General features: G+C 46.7%; 1 protein-coding gene across 2 annotated transcripts in view; it reads left to right on the top strand.

Annotated features, from left to right (window-relative positions):
* Syn1 (Syntrophin-like 1) overlaps positions 1–19861 on the top strand; it is a 181084-nt gene that overhangs the window by 129299 nt on the left and 31924 nt on the right. For both annotated transcript variants that reach the window (XM_068393584.1, XM_068393583.1), the window contains exons 6-7: positions 2507–2634; positions 3077–3270. In XM_068393584.1, the coding sequence (XP_068249685.1) occupies positions 2507–2634; positions 3077–3270 (322 nt within the window). The remainder of the gene's footprint in view (positions 1–2506; positions 2635–3076; positions 3271–19861) is intronic.

Genomic DNA, 19861 nt, shown 5'->3' with positions numbered 1-19861 from the left:
TTAGCGTAAGACACATGGTTCTTATTAGTGTAGGGTTAAGTTTTATCATGTTGATTCCTAGACAAAAATTTGTAAAACTCCAGGGAAACTCTGAACTGATGTGGGGAAGTTCTACTACACTCTTTATAGTCAGGTAGTCGTATAGTCACGTTCTCCGTAGCATCACTATGACTCAGAGAAATTTTCACGCATCAAGATGGCGGTGCATTCAGTGTCCGTCACGACGCTTAGGGGTGACAACTTGCTTAGACCTGTCTGCCTGCACAGTGTGCGTGGAAGTAATTTCACACGTATATAAGGTAGTGCTCACAGTAACGTCATCTTGTTTCGATACAGCGGCGTGTTCAGATTTGTTAATTTGAACGTTCGGCCCAACTGTGTTCTTAGAAGAAATTCTTGGTAGGGCAGGAATAGTTACACTTAAGTACATACACAGCATTATTAGGTTTAGAAGAGGAGGACTGCTTTGAGCATGAATGCATTGTCAACTCTTGGGGGGGGGGGGAGACGTAGCCGAAGCAGTCCAACCACCCTCATAGTAGAGGTATGACAAATCTTCTGATTTGTTCCGGAAACTCCTTAGATGAATTTTCTGCTGAGGACACTTAGGCGTAAGAGGTAGGCCTTGCTCATGAATAAGAGCTGGAGACTAGTTATAAGGGTCTTTCAATATAGCTGCCTCAGTACGGGAGGGAAAATGCAGGCTCAACTCCTAAGGTCACTCCGGGAATGAGGAGATGCTTTCACCGTTTTGATTGGGGAGACTTCCGAAAGGGGTGAACATATTTGCATAATCTGATAAACTTAAATCTCCGTTCAGCACACTCGTAGGGAGTGAGGTTGATCTAGGCAAAACAGAATACAGTAATCAGGGATAGAATCATGTAATCGATCCGGCTCAGGGAGCACAGCGGGCCGTAGCCAGGGGATCCGCAGTCAGAACAGGATAAATCTCGTACAGTACTGCACATTATTAACACGATAAAATGTTAGCAAAACTACAGCCATCATCCTTCGTAACAGAAATCCCTAAGGGCTCCTGACACAAAGAACTAAGCTGGGAGATAATGCTTGCTGCCGAACGCAACTTATGTTTCTTCTCACTGCAAACAGAAAGCAGAGGAGGGAAGTGATCTCTCTTTGATCGTCTCTTACGGAGAGAACAATATCTTTCCCACTGGAAGGATGGTCACTCCCTGCAATACTTGAATGGAGATTCCACCGAACATCTTTTACTTCAACACGACAGACAAACCGGATGAGGATCCACTTCTACCTGGCTCATAAATGTAGCACAGGGGCAACCAATTGGACTAGGCTGGAACACTTTGAATTCGACATAATGTCAAAAAGCTCACACTCGTAACTCTCATATAATGAAGTATGCAAGTGACAAAGAATGTCAAAAACCCAAAAGAGACAAGAATAAGCACTGTAAGGGTATGATTACGTGATGCGGTTGTCCAATCGCAGAAGAGAAGGAAAGCACGTTTGACCTCCTTCCCGGCCAGAAGCATTGTGAGTAAGCGGTTGATATAAGCGTAGTGCGTCATGCACAGCAGTTGCCTAGCAACGTAGCATAATGTAATCTATCAATTTCTTTCTTATTGTCGGACTTTAGAAAACAAAACTAGAAGTAACCCCATATAAATGACTCGGACGTTTGCATCCACATAGGAATAAATTTTTTTAATAGGTAAATGTCCTAGGGTATTATTTTATGGTTCTGTAAACCCTGAACATATCAGAAAAAAATGTATTTTTACTCTTTCCTGTAGCTTCACTCTCAAACCAAGATATTTTCTCTAAATATTCATTGTAGATGAGTACAGTATGGAAAAATTGAGTTAAATATAATAAAAGCATAACCAAGACTTTTATAATTAGGAGTAAATAGAGAGGCAATTATTTAGGATAGTAGGAAGGATGGAGATACAGAAATCTATAAATAATTACTTTTGCTGCCATATGTAATCCTTTCAAATTTTGTATAGGTATGCTAGACCAGGAAAAAGAAATTATTTTGAATTGAGAAAGGTTTATACATCAATGAGTACTTTACTTAACATAGTAAATTCAACTTCCAACCTGAATTAGGTTTTGAGCACAAAATAAGGGCAATTATAGTTTTCTTGCCGTCTACTCAAAATTTAGTTTCAAAGTAAAAAAATTAAAATTAGAGATGAACCACTAGAATTCACTGAGAATCCAGGTTATATACTTTAAACATAACTATTTTAATTACACCTCTTTCATTTTCTTTATAAATTTATAAATTTAGAACAAGATTTTTTCAAATTTACCATACATAAACTTAGAGGATTTTTTTTTTTTTTTTAAATTTACTTGTGCCTATTAGTCAAATATTGGTTGAAAAAGTAAAAAGTAAATTACTATCAACCAATAGTTTACAATCTAGCCCTATATTATAATGTGACCTTTTGCCCTTCAGTTGCCATAAAGTCCATTGTCAGCAACTTCTTTATTATTTTATTATTAATTTCAGGGTAAAGAGGAGTGGGAACCACAGTTTTGTGCTGTTACCGATCATGATATGATACTTTTCCAAGAAGTCCCTTGGACCAAAGAGGCATGGGCTAACCCTCTGGTTTTCTATCCACTTTTAGCCACAAGGTAAGTAAAGGGTGCTGTACACCTCAAGACAGTTGGTTAACAGTTCATTGTTTTACTTGGAATTGAATGCTGTCGTAGTTTGTCTTAGAATAGTGCAGCTTAGTTAGCTAGATGTGTTTATATAGTTCATAGATTAACCATTTGAGATTCTAAGAGTCCCAAAACTGGTTTTTGCTAAAGTAAACTTTTAACCACTGGGACAAAAATATATTTATCGTGCCCACTAGATTAATTTTTGACAGCAAAACTCTGTCTTTCTCTCATTATTTAATTTCATTATTTATAATTTATTGTAGGAATTTTAAAAAAATTTAAGAACTTCAAAAGTTAAATGTTGGGACAAGTTAAAATTAGCCTTTATTTTTTTTATGGATGGAATTTTTTTGTTCTTCAAAATTCAATATTTTGTATTTTCTCAAATTCCCTCTTTATATTTTCCCAGAATTGTAAACTCTACACACAAAGGTTCCCTTGGAGGGAATGAACCAATCACGATGACAATGCGGTGTGGCACACAGGAAGGAGTGTGTTCTAGTGTCTTCCAACATGACACTCAAAGGGATCTGGCTACTTGGGTGAAGGTGCTTGTTCAGGGTGCGCATAGTGCAGTTAAAAGACAGAAGGAAGTTGCTTGTTGTAAGTACTTTAGTAACAACTTAATTAGTTTTGTGTTGAAGCGTATAATTTTCTTAATGAAATTTATTGTTTCATTGAAAGCTCATTAACATTACTTTTGTTCCCATACTAACAAACTTTACGTCATTTATGTAGATATTCTTACAGCGGCAGCTGGAGGTAGCCATTAGACTTAAAATGGGAGTTGGCAACCCTGATTAACCACTTACCTGGTAGGCAATGGGTGGCTAGGGGTTAACCAGCCGCCTCTATATATACTCTCACAGCTGTGAGAGGCGTCCCTTTTTCTTTTGGCTCAGTAGAGATCGGGCATGTCCTCTCTCCCCCTGACTGTCATCGGGCTGTCTAATTTGTTTGCTTTCTCTTTTCAGGTATGCGTGTTCTTCTTTTACGATTTCCTTCATCATGCGAACGTGTCCAGGGCGAGAGAGTGCTGCGTGCTGGACCTTCATGTCGTCGTTGGAGACCAACCCACCCTCTCTATGTCCTACGTGTCGAGGGCATCGTTGCGAGCAGGGCTCGCCCTGCGCAGAGTGTAGGGAGTGGTCTGCCTCCCAATGGGAGAGATTTGGAAGGCACAGGAAGAAGAAATCTACGCGCGATCTTTCCCCCTCGTGTGAGCGGGACGCGTTCTTCTTCATCCCGCACCCCCAAATCGCTTTCAAATGCTCCTTCTCGTGCGCGCTCTCACAAGGGACGAGCGAGCAGGAGCTCAGATCGCTCATCTCCTAGGCAACCCCAGGGTACAAACCACTGGCTAGCCATTTTCCTTTGCAGATTTGTTTCAGGTGTGGTCGTCCTTAGGGATTTCGGAACCCCCTTCGAAGGAGGAGCTGTAGCGCCTTCTTCAACGTGGTGCCACGAGGGAACCTTCTCCGGAGCCGTCAACATCTCACGCTTTGGAATTGTGCGAGGTCCATCTGTTGCCTTCTCCTGGTCTTTCCACGCGTGGACACCCAACGACCCCCTGCTGACGACAAACCCCCTCTCTCCATCCTGGGACCTCATCGTCCCTTAATCCTCAACCCTCTGTTTCTTCCTACAGGAACCGTCAGATTGCAGGTGATGTTCTTCCAGGGATCAGCGCGCCTTCCATCAGCAGTGCTAAGGGACGAAATTCCCCATTTCCCTCGCCTGTCTGGAACTTCTTCCCCTGATTGTCGTTCGTGACAATCGGAAGATCATAATGATCATAAGTCATCACGATCAGAGCGTTCTTTGCCTAGAATACGCTCATGCTATACAGTTTCGCTCTCACGAGACCGTAGGTCTTAACGCTCTCCTAGGAGGCGTTCCTCCTCACGAGGACGAGTCGTGATAGTGAAGAATGCGATCACGACTCGTCATGACCTAGGTCCAGACGCTCGCGTTCTAGATCGTCCAGATCTAGATCACGAGGACAATACTCGGGCTCGCGAGAACAACGCTCACGATCATGAGGGCGGCGTTCATGCTTACGAGGGTATTATTCACAAGAACGACGTGCTCGCGAGACCTACACTCACGTTTGTGAGATAGGCACTTGCGACGTTCACGCCGTTCTCAAACGAGGGCTAGACGCTTGCATTCGCGAACATTAAGATCACGAACTGCACGTTTGCGATCAAATTGTAGACGTTCCTCGTCTAGAGGTATTGGTAGGCGTACGCGCATCTCATCAGCGTGTAGCCCCTCAACCAGACCTTCCAAACGACCTCGGACCAAACCTGACGATGAGCATGACCACTCCTCAGTCAGGTGTCCAGATAACCCTCAGTGCTGTTCACAGCCTAAGGAATCTTAGCTAAGCGCTCACATACGTACACGACGCTTGGAGTCGTGTCCCGGTGCAGCGCGTAATCCTTCGAGAGTAGTCCCTACTCAGAGTAGTCCCTACTCAGAGTCCTCCTGTACCGACTTCGTCGGACGTAGGTGCTCCTCTTGGGCAGCAAGACATTGTTAGACCTTCCTCTTCCCCGGTGGCTCCTAGTGCTCCTGTTGCGAGCACTAATGCTCACGAAACGCATCCGTTGACGCGTAAAGTTTCGCGAGTTTGCGGATGAATCTCGCGATTTCACAAGCAAATCAGCAAACTTCGCGAGCATTTCGCAAGTAGAGGTGTCGTGATCGCAAGCAAGTGCGGATCCAAAACCTTCCTCTTGCCCTTCTGCATCTTCCACCTCCAACGAAAGATCAGTAATCTTCCCAGAGGGGTTTAAGGAGTCGCCGAATAAGTTTGCAAACATTCCTTTTTAAATATTTAACTTAGCCGGTGAATATATAATAGCTGCAACTCTGTTGCTCGACAGACAAAAAACAGTAAAAACTCGCCAGCGATCGCTATACAGGTTGCGGGTGTGCCCACCAGCGCCAACTGTCGGCCAGATACCACACTCGATGTAAACAAAGACTCAATTTCTTCTCTGTCGACGTGTCGACAAGACGTACTTTACTCGCTGTTGAACCTGGAGTTTTTTCTCATCATATTTGGTGAAGTACTTTAATTTGGTTTGAGCTTTCGCAGTACAGGTGTTTTTCTTCAAATAAATCCTTGAACTCTTTTTTGGATCGGATTAATTGTTGATGACTTAGATCGGTTTTTTGGAATTTTCCCTTGACCAATTCAAAATGGCTGACCTTTCACAAGTTCCCAAGTTCAGAAAATGTAATGCTAGGGACTGTCATAGGCGTCTTCCAAAGGTTTCTCTCAACCCTCACACTGTTTGTTCCAATTGTCGGGGTAAAACCTGTCAATTGGAAGATCGGTGTGAGGAATGCGTGGGCCTTTCGGAATTCGATTTTATCGAATTTGAGAAGTATACACGCAGACTAGAGAGAGATAGGGTAAGGAGAAGTTCTTCTAGGTCGGTAGATTTTTCCTCTCCACATGCCCCTGAACCTAATCCTTCCCCTGTAGTGGTTGTTCCTAACCCCCCTCCTAGCAGTCAGGAACCATCGGTGGCAGACATGATGCGTGCTATCCATGCCTTGGGGGAGAGAGTTGAGGCCCTTGCAAGTGACCGCAATCAACTCATGGCGGATGTAAAGGAACTAAAGTGCCAAAGTGCCACGGCGGAAAGTGTTAAAGTGCCTAGTGTTTCTCAAAGTGTTGTGAACAGTGTTGCGCTTGAGGGTTCGTCTGTTCGTGCCTGTCGTCCTCCTAGTCCGGGACCTCTTGCAAGCTCCCAAGCCCAGGGGAGAAGCAATGTCGTACGACTCATGGGTTCGAGAGGCCTTGATCAGCGAACAGACGTTCCCTCTATGGTATCAGGCGTATCTCCCCAAGATCGCCCCTACCAACGTAAGACGAGAGAGCCCATTTTTACCTCGTCGTCCGAGGGTGTTTCTCGTAAGAAACCTTGGACCAAGGTCTCCCGACCTTTGAAGCGTAAGTCGGTCCCTTCAGGACAAGTCCAACGTCCCGGTTGTAGCCACTGGGTCAGTTCGGACTCGTTGCCGTCATCTGATGACTGCTCGCCGCCTAAGAGAGGCAAAGCTGCTGCCGTAGACCCTAAATGGGTGTTGCTGCAGGACATGCAGTCCAAGCTTGCGTCCTTGATGGAGGACTTCAATGCGGAGAAGGTTGCTGCTGAACCTTATGGCCAACAACCATCCAAGCGGTCTGTTGTGCGTCCTGTTGACGCTGGGGTAACTTTCTCGCGTCTACCAGTTGGGGTTGTACCTCCACCGATGCGACCCAGTGTGGGTTGCCAGCCGCACGTTGACGTTAGGCGACGCACGGAGGTGGTTGTTGACGGTCAGGACGTTCATCAACCATCAGAGGTGACTTGTTTTGACGCGGTGCGTCAACCTCCGCAACCCGGTATGGTTTTGACTGCACAACCCAGACGGTCTAAACAGTCTCGGGTAGACGCTGTGCGTCCTCGCGCACCCATGGTTGTTGACAGTTCCCAGACTGTGCAGCAGTTCCATGAAGCTGCGTCCGGCTCCGTCACGCATGCACCAGTGCGACCGGACTCGGCGAGTCAAACGTTGCCCACTCCTTTGCCGTTTCCTCATCAGTTATCGGATTAGGAACTATCAGATGAGGACGTTGCTGAACCACAAGAGGATCAACCTTCAGAACTTGATGAGCCTAAGGCAACTCAACCATCTTTGGACTTTAGAAAAGTCATGGCTGTATTTAAGGAGTTGTTCCCTGACCACTTTGTTTCTGTGGCTCCTCGTTCGCCGCCGTCAGAGTTTGTATTAGGCGTGCCTGCTACCGCACCTGCCTTTACTAAACTCGTTCTCTCTCGCTCATCCAAGAGAGCTTTGCGGCTGTTGGGAGATTGGTTGGAGACCAAGAAGAGTTTAGGAAAGACAGCATTTGCCTTTCCCCCATCTAAACTCTCGTCTAGATCGAGCGTCTGGTATGCCGCGGGAGAAGTTCTCGGCTTGGGAGTTCCTGCCTCTGCCCAGGGCGACTTCTCAAGTCTTGTAGACTCTCCCCGCCGCCTTGCCATGAGACGCTCGAAGATTTGTTGGTCACCATCGGACCTGGACCACCTTCTTAAAGGTATATTTAGGGCTTTCGAAGTCTTTAACATCCTAGACTGGTGCTTAGGAGCCCTGAGCAGGAAAATCTCTTCTGCAGATAAGGATGTTGCCTTGCTCATTATGTCCTGCATGGACAAGGCCGTCCGTGATGGGTCCAACGAGCTTGCCGCCTCATTCACGTCCGGAGTCCTGAAGAAGCGAGAGTCTCTATGTTCTTTCCTGTCTGCTGGAGTGACGCCATGCCAAAGATCTGAGCTACTCTTTGCTCCCCTTTCCAAGTGCCTGTTTCCTGAAGTCTTGGTTAAGGAAATTGCCTTGTCTTTAGTTCAGAAGGACACCCACGATCTAGTTGCGTCCTCGGCTCGCAAAGCTCCCCCTTTGCCTACATTGTCTGCTAGACCAAGGATAGACACTCCAGCGTCTCGCTTTATTCCGCCCTTTCGTGGCAGAGCCTCCAGCAGGGGAGGTGCTCGTGCCGAAGGGAAGCGAGGGAAGAGGAAAGGATCCAAATCCTCTAAGGGCAGAGTCTGACTGCCCGCAACTTCAGACAGCAGTAGGAGCCAGACTCAAGAACTTCTGGCAAGCCTGGGAGAAGAGAGGCGCAGATCAACAATCTGTGAGGTTACTCAGAGAGGGGTACAAAATCCCTTTTGTACGCAAACCCCCTCTAGCGACGTCCCCCATCGATCTCTCTCCCAGGTACAGAGAGGAAGAAAAGAGACAAGCCCTGAAACTGGAAGTGTCTCTTTTGCTAGAGAAGGGAGCGGTGGTCAAAGTCTCGGACCTTCAATCACCGGGGTTTTACAACCGTCTCTTCCTAGTATCAAAGAAGACAGGAGGTTGGAGACCGGTGCTAGACGTCAGTGCTCTGAATGTCTTTGTCACAAAGACGAAGTTTTCCATGGAGACCACAAAGTCAGTCTTAGCAGCGGTCAGAAAGGAAGACTGGATGGTCTCGCTAGACCTAAGGGACGCCTACTTCCACATCCCCATTCACTCAGACTCCCAACCTTTTCTGAGATTCGTCTTCGAAGATGTGGTTTACCAGTTTCGGGCCCTGTGCTTTGGCCTAAGCACAGCTCCTCTCGTATTTACGAGGCTGATGAGGAATGTGGCAAAATTCCTCCACTTATCGGACATCCGAGCCTCCCTTTATTTGGACGACTGGCTTCTCAGAGCCTCTTCCAGTCGTCGCTGTCTGAAGGATCTCAAGTGGACTCTAGATCTGACCAAGGAATTGGGACTCCTAGTCAATTTGGAAAAGTCGCAGCTGGTCCCATCCCAAACTATTCTGTATTTAGGGATGGAGATTCACAGTCAAGCTTTTCGGGCTTTTCCGTCGGCCCCCAGAATAGATCAAGCCCTGCTCTCCATCCAGAAGATGCTGAAGAAAGAACGCTGCTCAGTCAGGCTGTGGATGAGTCTGGTAGGGACGCTGTCATCCCTAGAGCAATTTGTATCACTAGGAAGACTACACCTCCGTCCTCTTCAATTCCATCTGGCTTTTCACTGGAAAAAGGACAAGACGCTAGAGGCGGTCTCGATCCCGATTTCCGGAAAGATAAAGTCTTGTCTGACTTGGTGGAAGGACAATATCAACCTAAGAGAGGGTCTTCCCCTGGCTGTTCAGATACCCAACCACGTTCTCTTCCCGGACGCATCGGACTTGGGCTGGGGCGCGACGCTGGACGGTCGGGAATGCTCAGGTCTGTGGAACTCGAGTCAGAGGAGCATGCATATCAACTGCAAGGAGCTGTTGGCAGTTCATCTGGCCTTGAAAAGCTTCGAGTATCTCCTTCGAGGCAAAGTGGTGGAAGTAAACTCGGACAACACCACGGCCTTGGCGTACATCTCCAAACAAGGAGGTACCCACTCACTGACATTGTACGAGATCGCAAGGGACCTGCTCATCTGGTCAAAAGGTCGAGGCATCTCCCTAGTAACGAGGTTCATCCAGGGCGACTTGAACGTCCTAGCAGATTGTCTCAGTCGGAAAGGGCAAGTAATTCCAACCGAATGGACCCTCCACAAGGATGTGTGCAAGAGACTTTGGGCTACTTGGGGTCAACCCACCATAGATCTCTTTGCAACCTCGCTGACCAAGAGGCTTCCAATCTATTGCTCTCCAGTCCCGGACCCAGCAGCAATACATATAGATGCCTTCCTCCTAGATTGGTCACATCTGGATCTCTACGCATTCCCACCATTCAAGATTGTCAACAAGGTACTGCAGAAGTTCGCCTCTCACGAAGGGACAAGGTTGACGTTAGTTGCTCCCCTCTGGCCCGCGAGAGAATGGTTCACCGAGGTACTTCGATGGTTAGTAGACGTTCCCAGAAGTCTTCCTCTAAGAGTAGACCTTCTACGTCAGCCACACGTAAAGAAGGTACACCAAAGCCTCCACGCTCTTCGTCTGACTGCCTTCAGACTATCGAAAGACTCTCGAGAGCTAGAGGCTTTTCGAAGGAGGCAGCCAGTGCGATTGCTAGAGCAAGGAGAGCGTCTACCATTAGAGTCTACCAATCGAAGTGGGAAGTCTTCCGAGACTGGTGCAAGTCAGTTTCTGTATCCTCGACCAGTACCTCTGTAGCCCAAATAGCTGATTTTCTCTTATACCTGAGAAAAGGACGATCCCTTTCAGCTCCCACTATCAAGGGCTACAGAAGCATGTTGGCATCGGTCTTCCGGCATAGAGGCTTAGATCTTTCCAACAATAAAGATCTGCAAGACCTCCTTAAGTCTTTTGAGACCACTAAGGAGCGTCGTTTGGCTACTCCTGGGTGGAATTTAGACGTGGTACTAAGATTCCTCATGTCAGACAGGTTTGAGCTTTACAGTCAGCCTCCCTGAAAGATCTCACTCTTAAGACTCTTTTCCTGGTATGCTTAGCCTCAGCTAAAAGAGTCAGGGAGATTCATGCCTTCAGCAAGAACATCGGATTTTCGTCGGAAAAAGCCACTTGTTCGCTGCAACTTGGTTTTCTAGCCAAAAATGAGCTACCTTCTCGGCCTTGGCCTAAATCTTTCGATATTCCCAGCTTATCGAAGATCGTAGGCAATGAACTAGAAAGAGTCTTATGCCCTGTTAGAGGTCTTAAGTTCTATTTAGATCGTACTAAACCTTTACGAGGCCAATCTGAAGCTTTATGGTGTTCAGTTAAGAAACCATCCTTGCCTATGTCAAAGAATGCTTTGTCATACTTTATCAGATTGTTAATACGAGAAGCTCATTCACATCTGAGTGAGGAAGACCGATCTTTGCTTAAGGTGAAGACGCACGAAGTTAGAGCTGTAGCAACTTCCGTGGCCTTTAAGCAAAATAGATCTCTGCAAAGTATAATGGACGCAACCTATTGGAGAAGCAAGTCAGTGTTCGCGTCATTTTACTTGAAGGATGTCCAGTCTCTTTATGAGAACTGCTACACACTGGGACCATTCGTAGTAGCGAGTGCAGTAGTGGGTGAGGGCTCAACCACTACAATTCCCTAATTCCATATCCTTTTAATCTCTCTTTTGAAATGTTTTTAATGTTGTTTTTACGGGTTGTCCGGAAGGCTAAGAAGCCTTTCGCATCCTGGTTGATTTGGCGGGTGGTCAAAGTCATTTCTTGAGAGCGCCCAGATTAGGGGTTTGATGAGGTCCTGTTGTATGGGTTGCAGCCCTTGATACTTCAGCTCCTAGGGGTCTGTCAGCATCCTAAGAGGATCGCGAGGCTCCGTAAGGAAGACGTACTTACAAGGCAGAGTAATCGTCTAAGTCGACTTCCTTACCAGGTACCTATTTATTTTGTTTTTGTTATATTGATAACTTCCAAAATGAAATAAAAACTCTTAGTTCATACGATGTAAACATATTTAACTGGTCTCTACCCACCTCCTTGGGTGTGAATCAGCTATTATATATTCACCGGCTAAGTTAACTATTTAAAAATGATATTTTAATTATAAAATAAATTTTTGAATATACTTACCCGGTGAATATATAAATTAAACGACCCTCCCTTCCTCCCCAATAGAGACGCAGTGGGATGAGAAGAAATTGAGTCTTTGTTTACATCGAGTGTGGTATCTGGCCGACAGTTGGCGCTGGTGGGCACACCCGCAACCTGTATAGCGATCGCTGGCGAGTTTTTACTGTTTTTTGTCTGTCGAGCAACAGAGTTGCAGCTATTATATATTTACCGGGTAAGTATATTCAAAAATTTATTTTATAATTAAAATATCATATTAGTCTGGAATTTCCTCCGCGTCCAAAAGAACGTATTCCTCTGCCTCAGAGGTTATCTCCTTCGTCAGCTGGTCATCCTGCTAGGGTTTCACCCAGAAGATGCTCGCCTAGGGACCTCCAAGGTAGATCTGAAGGCTCTGAAGTTGGCACCTCCAGCGACTGTCGTAATCAGGGTGACCCCTAGAATACCTCTGGAACCTGTATCAAGCTCGTCAGTTAGAAGCCAGGACCTTAGAAGAAGACCAACAGCAGATAAGGCCCACAGATCGCCTCCACCCCAATCGCGGGCTGAAGGCCAACACCCTGCTGACTCTTATATGGCTAACTTGCCTCACATGCCAGCGAGGATAAAGGAGGCCATACTGAAGAAGCAGAGGAAACGGATAAGAGGCGTAACTCCACTTCTCACCGACATCATCCACACTAGGATGAGTAGGGACAGAGGCTCGCCCAAGCAGATAGCAACCCACTCTCCTCCAGAGGAGGAGTCTCCCATTCCTTCTGCCAAGGCTTTGTCTAAGTCCTCGAAGACCTCGCACGTTCCCCCTCCTAAGACCGTGGAGGATCGCACCGTGTGTAGAGAGCCAAAGGACTCTAAGACAAAACCGAAGAACACCCCGGCAAGGGAAGTCAAGGAGGCTGAGGCTCAGTCGAGGTCTCCAGAGGCCGGTCCATCCATGGTTTCAGTTAATGACCCTGACCTACCCCAGGCTCTGGATGTTAGCCTGAAGATGGACGACCCATTAGACTTTTGGTAAGTCCTTGCCTGTATGGGGGCCATTAACAGGCTATCTATTCCTGGTTCCACCATCCAGGAAGGGGAGGATATGGAGCTTGATGCTATCTTCGAGGCCCAGAAGCCTTCCAGGTCCAGTACACCTTTGCCCTGGTCCAAAGGCCTAACAGCTGCCAAGAGGAAAGCCATCTCCCAGATAGCTGGAACTTCCAGTTCCTTGAGGGCAGGTTCCTCCTCTCGGTCTCTACCACTTCCTTTTGTGTTACAAAGGAAGTACTACGAGATTGAAGGGGAACCACAGTATCAAAGGGAGTTCCCACTCAGACCCTCTCTTCTCTGACTACCTCACTGTTGGCGCTTGAGCTCCTAAACATAGAGAGAGGCGCAAAGTATGCCATGCAGGCTTCTTCATGGCTGAATCTATGGTTGGTATCTCTAGGCTTCATGGCTTGCTCCCACGACTTGTCGAAGGAGTCAGCCAGGAAGACGGAGTCCTTCCTACTGTCAGGTACCCGAACTCGAGTTCCTATCGCACCACGTTGTCAACCTGTGGGCGAATGCCATACTCAAGAGGAGGGATACCGTCATAGGACGGTTCCATAAACAGGTGCCAAAAGTGGAGGTCTCTCGGCTGAGGAACTCCACTCTTGAGGGTTCTCTCTTTGTTCCGGAGGAGATAGAGAGGGTTGCTGAGCGATGGAGGAAATCTTCCTACGATTCTCTCCTCCATAAGGCCATGACATCTCGGTCCTATGGTAGACCTTCCCAGTCTTCTTGGCCTCCCCAAGCTCCTTCCTCTAAACAGTCAACAGTTAGTCCTTCGGGACCTGCTAGGTCAGAAGGGCGCCAAGTCCTTCAGAGGAAAGAAGGGAGTTACGGGAGGCGGCCGAGGTGTCCACTACCACTAGGAATGGCATTCCTCGCCACCTACCACCTGTGGGGGGATGCCTACATTGCCGCTTACAGAGGTGTTAGCTTCACGGGACAGATCCCTGGACGGTCAGTGTGATCAATCTCTCCCTCATCTGACTCAGGATCCAGTGCATCTCGGCTTCTATGCGAAGGGATCCGTAAAGGATCTGGCCCTGTCCAGACCATGCTACAGAAGGATGCTCTCCAAAAGATAGTGGATAGGTCTCAAGGCTTTTACAGTCTGATTTTTCTGGTAAAAAAGACGACCGGAGGTTGGAGAACGGTCGTCGATCTCTCCCCTCTGAACAAGTTTGTCCAACAGACTCAGTTCAGAATGGAGACAGCAGACACGGTCATTGAAGGAGTATGTGGAAGGGACTTCATGTGCACACTGGATCTGAAGGACCCTTACTTCCAGATCCCAATACATCCGTCTTCAAGGAAGTATTTAAGATTCATTCACGAAAGAAAGATATACCAGTTCAAGGTTTTATGCTTCGGTCTCGCGTCAGCCCCTCAGGTGTTTACCAGTGTGTTCGCCCTAGTGTCATCTTGGGCTTACAGGAACGGCATCTGTCTTCTCAGATATCTGGACAACTGGCTGATCCTAGCAGACTCAGAGATGACCCTTCTTCGTCACAGAGACATGCTTCTCAAGTTTAGTCAGGATCTGCGGGTAATGATAAATCGCAAGAAGTCCTCTCTATAAACCTCACAGAGACTGGTATACTTCAGAATGATCATAGACACTGTTCTAGAGAAAGTCTTCCCATCAGACGAAAGAGTACACAGGCTGAAGGAAGTGGCTACTCCCTTCCTCAGGAAAGAAGTTCTTTGGGCCTCTTGTTGGCAGTCTTATTATTAAGCCATCTAACCTCTCTCATCTGTCTTGTTCCAAACGGCCACCTCAGGATAAGATCCCTGCAATGGCAGGGAGTTCCCATAACTCAGGATCAAGTGATGGATTTGAGTTGGTGGATCGTAGACGAAAACCTTCGCCGAGGCCAGAATCTTCTCATTCCCCCTCCAGATTTGATGCTCTTCACAGATGCATCAAAAGAGAGGGGTGGGGATGCTCACCTGCTGCACCATACGATCTCCAGCCTTTGGTCAGAATCAGAAATGTACCAACACATAAATCTTCTAGAGATGAGAGTGGCCTACGTAGCTCTTCATCAATTCCAACAGTTGCTGGCAGGTCACTCTGTGGTGCTGATAAGCGACAACACCACAGTAGTGGCTTACATAAACAAACAGGGCAGTACCTTTTCGCAGCCTCTCTGCTATCTTGCAGTAAAGATCCTCAGATGGTCAGAAGAACATTTGGTGGCTGTATCAGCTCGCTTCATTCCCGGCAAGAGGAATGTGCTTGCGGACAATCTGAGCAGAGTGACTCGGATAGTAGGCTCCGAATTGTCTTTGAATCGTCAGATAGCCAACAAAGTCCTGACTTTGTGGGGTTCCCCAACTGTAAATCTGTTCGCAACATCTCTGAACAGCAAGCTCCGGCTTTACTGTTCTCCAATGCCGGACCCTCAGGCTCTGTGGCAAGATGCATTCCAACAATGGTGGGACAACATCGTTGTGTACGCCTTTTCCCCCATTTTATCTGATGGGAAGACTGCTCAACAAAACCAGAGCATCCAAAGATCTATTGATGACCCTTGCAGCTCCGCTATGGTATCACGCAGAGTGGTTCCCAGACCTCCTGCAACTGTTCGTAGATTGACCTAGAGAACTCCCTCCACGACCAGATGTACTCAAACAGCTACATGCGAACATCTTCCACAAGACCATGCCGTCACTTTGAGTTCACGCCTGAAGACTATCCAGCGTATTCTCACTCAGAAGGGCTTTTCACGACAAGTTGTGGAACGAATGTCCGGACACTTGCATAGGTCATCAGCCTTGATCTACCAGGCCAAGTGGAGAGTCTTCTGTGGTTGGTGTCGTGGAAGGAATATCTCTCACTCGATACCACTAATCCAGTAATAGCGAAGTTTCTTGTATACCTTCGGGAGGAAAAGCTCCTTTCAGTATCGGCGGTGAAAGGCTATCACTCAGCCTTGAGTTTCGCCTTCAGGCTGGAAGGAGTCGACATTTCCTCTTCGTTGGAGCTTCCTCCTTGGAACTTGGTTTGTGTACTGAGGTCCCTAAAAGAGCCTCCCTACGAACCATTACCTCATGCAACTGAATGGAATCTCACTTTGAAGACGGCGTTCCTGCTCGCTTTAGCCTCGGCAGAGAGAGTCGGTGAACTACAGGGCTTCTCATATGACATCACCCATTCAAGGGGATGGGGGGAAATGACTCGCCTTCGTCCCTGAGTTTATTGCAAAGACTCAAAATCCGGGGGGGCTGGACCTTAGATTCGGGCCCTTTCAGATTTTGAGTCTTTGTTCTGTAAACAACGACCCAGATCAGTTGTTACTATGCTCAGTTAGGAGTTTGAGATACTGTCTTAAACACTGCAGCAACACAGCCTAGACTAACATCAGTGTTTGTTAGTTCAGGGAGAGTAAAGAGGAGGAACACAAAGAACTCGGTATCATGATTGAAAGGGCCCTGGCTCCAGATCCTCCTTAGGCTCGTCGACCTAGAGCTCATGACATGAGGGGAATCAGTAGTTCCCTGGCGTTCGAACGTAACTTTTCCTTGTTGCAGGTCCTCCAAGCTGGTGTGGAAAAACAAACCACATTCACAGCATATTACCTCAAAGGCATTACCCACAGGAGGCTCGATACATTTAGGTGGTTTAAGATACCTTAGGCTTCTTAATAGACAAGTAGCAGTTGGTTGAGGGCATTGGTTACCTGGGTTAAGACTGGGATGAATGAGAGTACAGTATGTCTGGTTTTCCTTCCTTCATCTTCCCCTCTCTTGGGGTACAGCACCATGGTTCCCTCTGCAGGCTGGCTTCAACCTCTGCAGGTAATTATCACTTACCTTGTGTAGCCTAGTATAAGCAATAATTTTATACTGCCCACGTCCCCATTGCTTCTGCGAGGGAACAATGGGTATGTCTGGTTGTTTTCTCCTATTTAAAATCCAGATGTTCCTTACAAATAGCAACCTCTATTTTACTAAATTGCACAGGCCGCGAATATACTCACTTTGTATATTTCAGCGAGGTGTCAAAGTTTTCCCTAGACCACAGTCATATACTGTACTATACTAGGCAAAACCGGGTCAATGTCCATGCCAGATCTAGGACTTCCACCCACCTAAGAGTGAGTCATCCACATAAATAACGTAAGGTTTGTTAGAACGGGAACAAATGACTAATTTGGAGATAATTTGTTTTCTTCCCTAACTAATACAAACCTGGAGTTATTTATGTAAATTGGCCCGCCATCACCTCTGCCCCAAAAGTCCTGCCTACAACAAAAATGGACGTCTCACAGCTGTGAGAGTATATATAGAGGCGACTAGGTAACCCCCTGCCTACCCACTAAGCGGTTAGACAGGGCTGCCACTCCGCATTTAAAGTCTAATGGCTACCTCCAGCTGCTGCTGAAAGAATATCCACAAGAATAGCTCCAGGGTTGTATTAGGGAAAAATACAAATTATCTCAGAATTTGTCATGTTTGTGTTTCAAGCTTTCATCTCAGACACATTATCAACTCAACAGTAGAGGTAGGATAATTATGTGTCTATTTTTCTTTAATCTACATTTCTCAACTGAAATATTCTTTGTGCAGTCAGATCTAGTTGCGATAGAGTTCAGGGGTCAGTAGAATGGCAGTTCAGTTAAATTTATTGGTTTCCTTTTAAGGAATCTTATATTTTATTACAAACCTTTTTATGTTAGTGTATCTTGAATAACAACTTTACATGGAAGGTACACAAGCTACTGACACTACATAAGGAAAAGGAAATGAAGGGAGAAAAAAAAATTCCTGGGAGAAGTTACATAGAGAAACTCGATGCTGCAAAAACAACAAGGTTTTAAAATCAGTCCTGGATAACTGATAAAGAAATGGAGGCACATGAGAATAGTTCTAACCACCCAGACAGTAAGCACACTAGCCTCTGAAGAAGGAAAAGAGAGAGAGGAATTCAGCAAAAAATCAAAGGATAAGAGGTCCAAGAAGTCTTCTAGTTGCTTGAGGTATTAAAAAGTGTCTTATGTTGTAATCACGGACCTAAAAGGATCAACATTTGTAGAGCCTAGACACTTTCAAATCTAGAACCAGATAGGTTAAAGTTAAGTTTAATTTTTTATTGAATAGGGTTCTGTGAGAAAGGGATTTATAAGTTCTCCAAATTGGGTGTTCAAGCTATTATGAATGAAAAGAAAAAGCCGGGATGGTTTCTTAAGGCAGAAGTAATCTTGCTAGATGCCATGTTGTTTGAACTGATCTTAAACGATAGTTAGAATTCTTGGTGCTTAGATTGAGATACTTTTACAAAGAAACAGTAGAGCATCAAACCTGCAAATCGGTAGTGTTTAAAAGAAACTTCATCCTGCTAGGAAAATGGCTTTAAATAACCAAAGCCTCCACATAATTTGGTTTTCAAGGAATGAAAATGAGGTTAGCCGTCATCTGTGCTCCCTCAAAGTTATATTTGAGTGAATAAGAAAGCAATACTCATGAGGAAACAATGATAAGAGGAAGTTTAATAGGCTTCTTGTAGTTACAGTCAAACCTTGTGTTGGAACTTTCCCTTCTAAGAGAGAGTCCCTCCATCTACCACTGTTCGGCAATCTTGCTGCTTGCCGGGAGAATTTGCCGACAGCGGCATTGGATGTTGGTTGCCTTTCCTGTCCAGGGGAAAAACTTCCTTCACCTGTTCGGTCTCCCATTCGGGGAATCCCTCGGGCCGGAATTGGATTTGTCCTTTCCCCGCTCTTCGTCTTAGGGAGCAGACTCATCTCTCCCACCAAGACTTGTCTCTCCCAGCAAGACTCGTCTTGCCCAGCAAGCCTCGTCTTGTTCAGCAGACTTGTCTCACCCAGCATTCTCGTCACTCCCAGTTGACTCGTCTCGCCAGCAGACTCACCTCACCAAGTTGTCTCGTCTCGCCCCGGAGACTCATCTCTCCCAGCAAGACTCGTCCCCTCCAACAGACTCGTCGTGCCCTGGCAAGACTCGTCACACCCAGCAGACTCGTCACTACCAGTTGACTCATCTCACAAGAAAATTCATCTCGCCCAGCAAGATCTTGTCTCCCTAGCAGACTCGTCGCACCCAGCAGACTCTCCGCACCCAGCTGACTCATCACACCCAGTTGACTTGTCTTGCCAACAGACTCGCCTCACGAAGTTGATTCGTTTTGTATAGCGGACGCCCCTCGCCCAGTCCTACTGCAGCTACACTGTTAGCTCACGATCGCCCACGATCATCCAGCAGCTAGCAATCGCTGACAGCTTGTGATCGTCACTTGCCAACTCGTCATCATATCATCACTCACCAACTCATGATTGTCACTCGCCAGCTCGTCACCATCCGCCTGCGTCTGCTCGTCGTTCACCAGCTCACGATCATCACTTGCCAGATTGTGATCGTCACTCGTCAGGTCGTGATTGTCACTTGTCACCTCGTGATCGTCACTTGTCAGCTCTTATCACCGTTCCTCAACTCGTGATCGTCACTTGTCAGCTCTTATCGCCGTTCGTCAGCTCGTGATCGTCACTTGTCGGCTCTCTTCCAGGTTGCTGGTGTCCCAGCAACCGCTTGCAGCACCAGACATTTCCTCTACTTTTGATCACCCGCACTTCGGGACCTACAACGAGGTAACCCAGACCAGCACGTTTCAGGTTTTGGCTCCGTTCCAATTCTCTTCTGTCTTTGCAGGAAGCTCATCACCTCCTTTGGTAGTGACAACTATTCAGTGTCACTCTACCCAGCTCGTTACTTTTCCTTCCGAGGTAAAGTTGCTCTCTGCCTTTCACAAACTGCTCTTCTGGCGTACGGGGAGATTCGCTGAAGGCCTCTGAAGAATCTCTGATGCCTCGTCCCCTTTGTGTGTTTTTTTATTTCATTCGACGGATAACTTCTCGGGGGAGGGGTGTTGCAGAACTCTACCGGTTGCGATCCTCAATTCAAACAAGCACGCTACTCTTCCCAGCGAGACTCTCCTACTCTGTTCATCAGAAATACTAGTTTCATCATTTAGATGACACAGATCATCATCCTTTGGTCTCTTCAAGTTGTGCTACTTCTGTAGTGCTTCCGACAACATGCAGTTGAGGGAGTTTAGCATGCACTCCCTTCTTAGAACCTAACCCAGCAC

The sequence above is a fragment of the Palaemon carinicauda genome, chromosome 19 (genome assembly GCF_036898095.1).
Source record: "Palaemon carinicauda isolate YSFRI2023 chromosome 19, ASM3689809v2, whole genome shotgun sequence".
Classification (NCBI taxonomy): Eukaryota; Metazoa; Arthropoda; class Malacostraca; order Decapoda; family Palaemonidae; genus Palaemon; species Palaemon carinicauda.
This window is presented reverse-complemented; position numbering and strand designations above follow the sequence as displayed.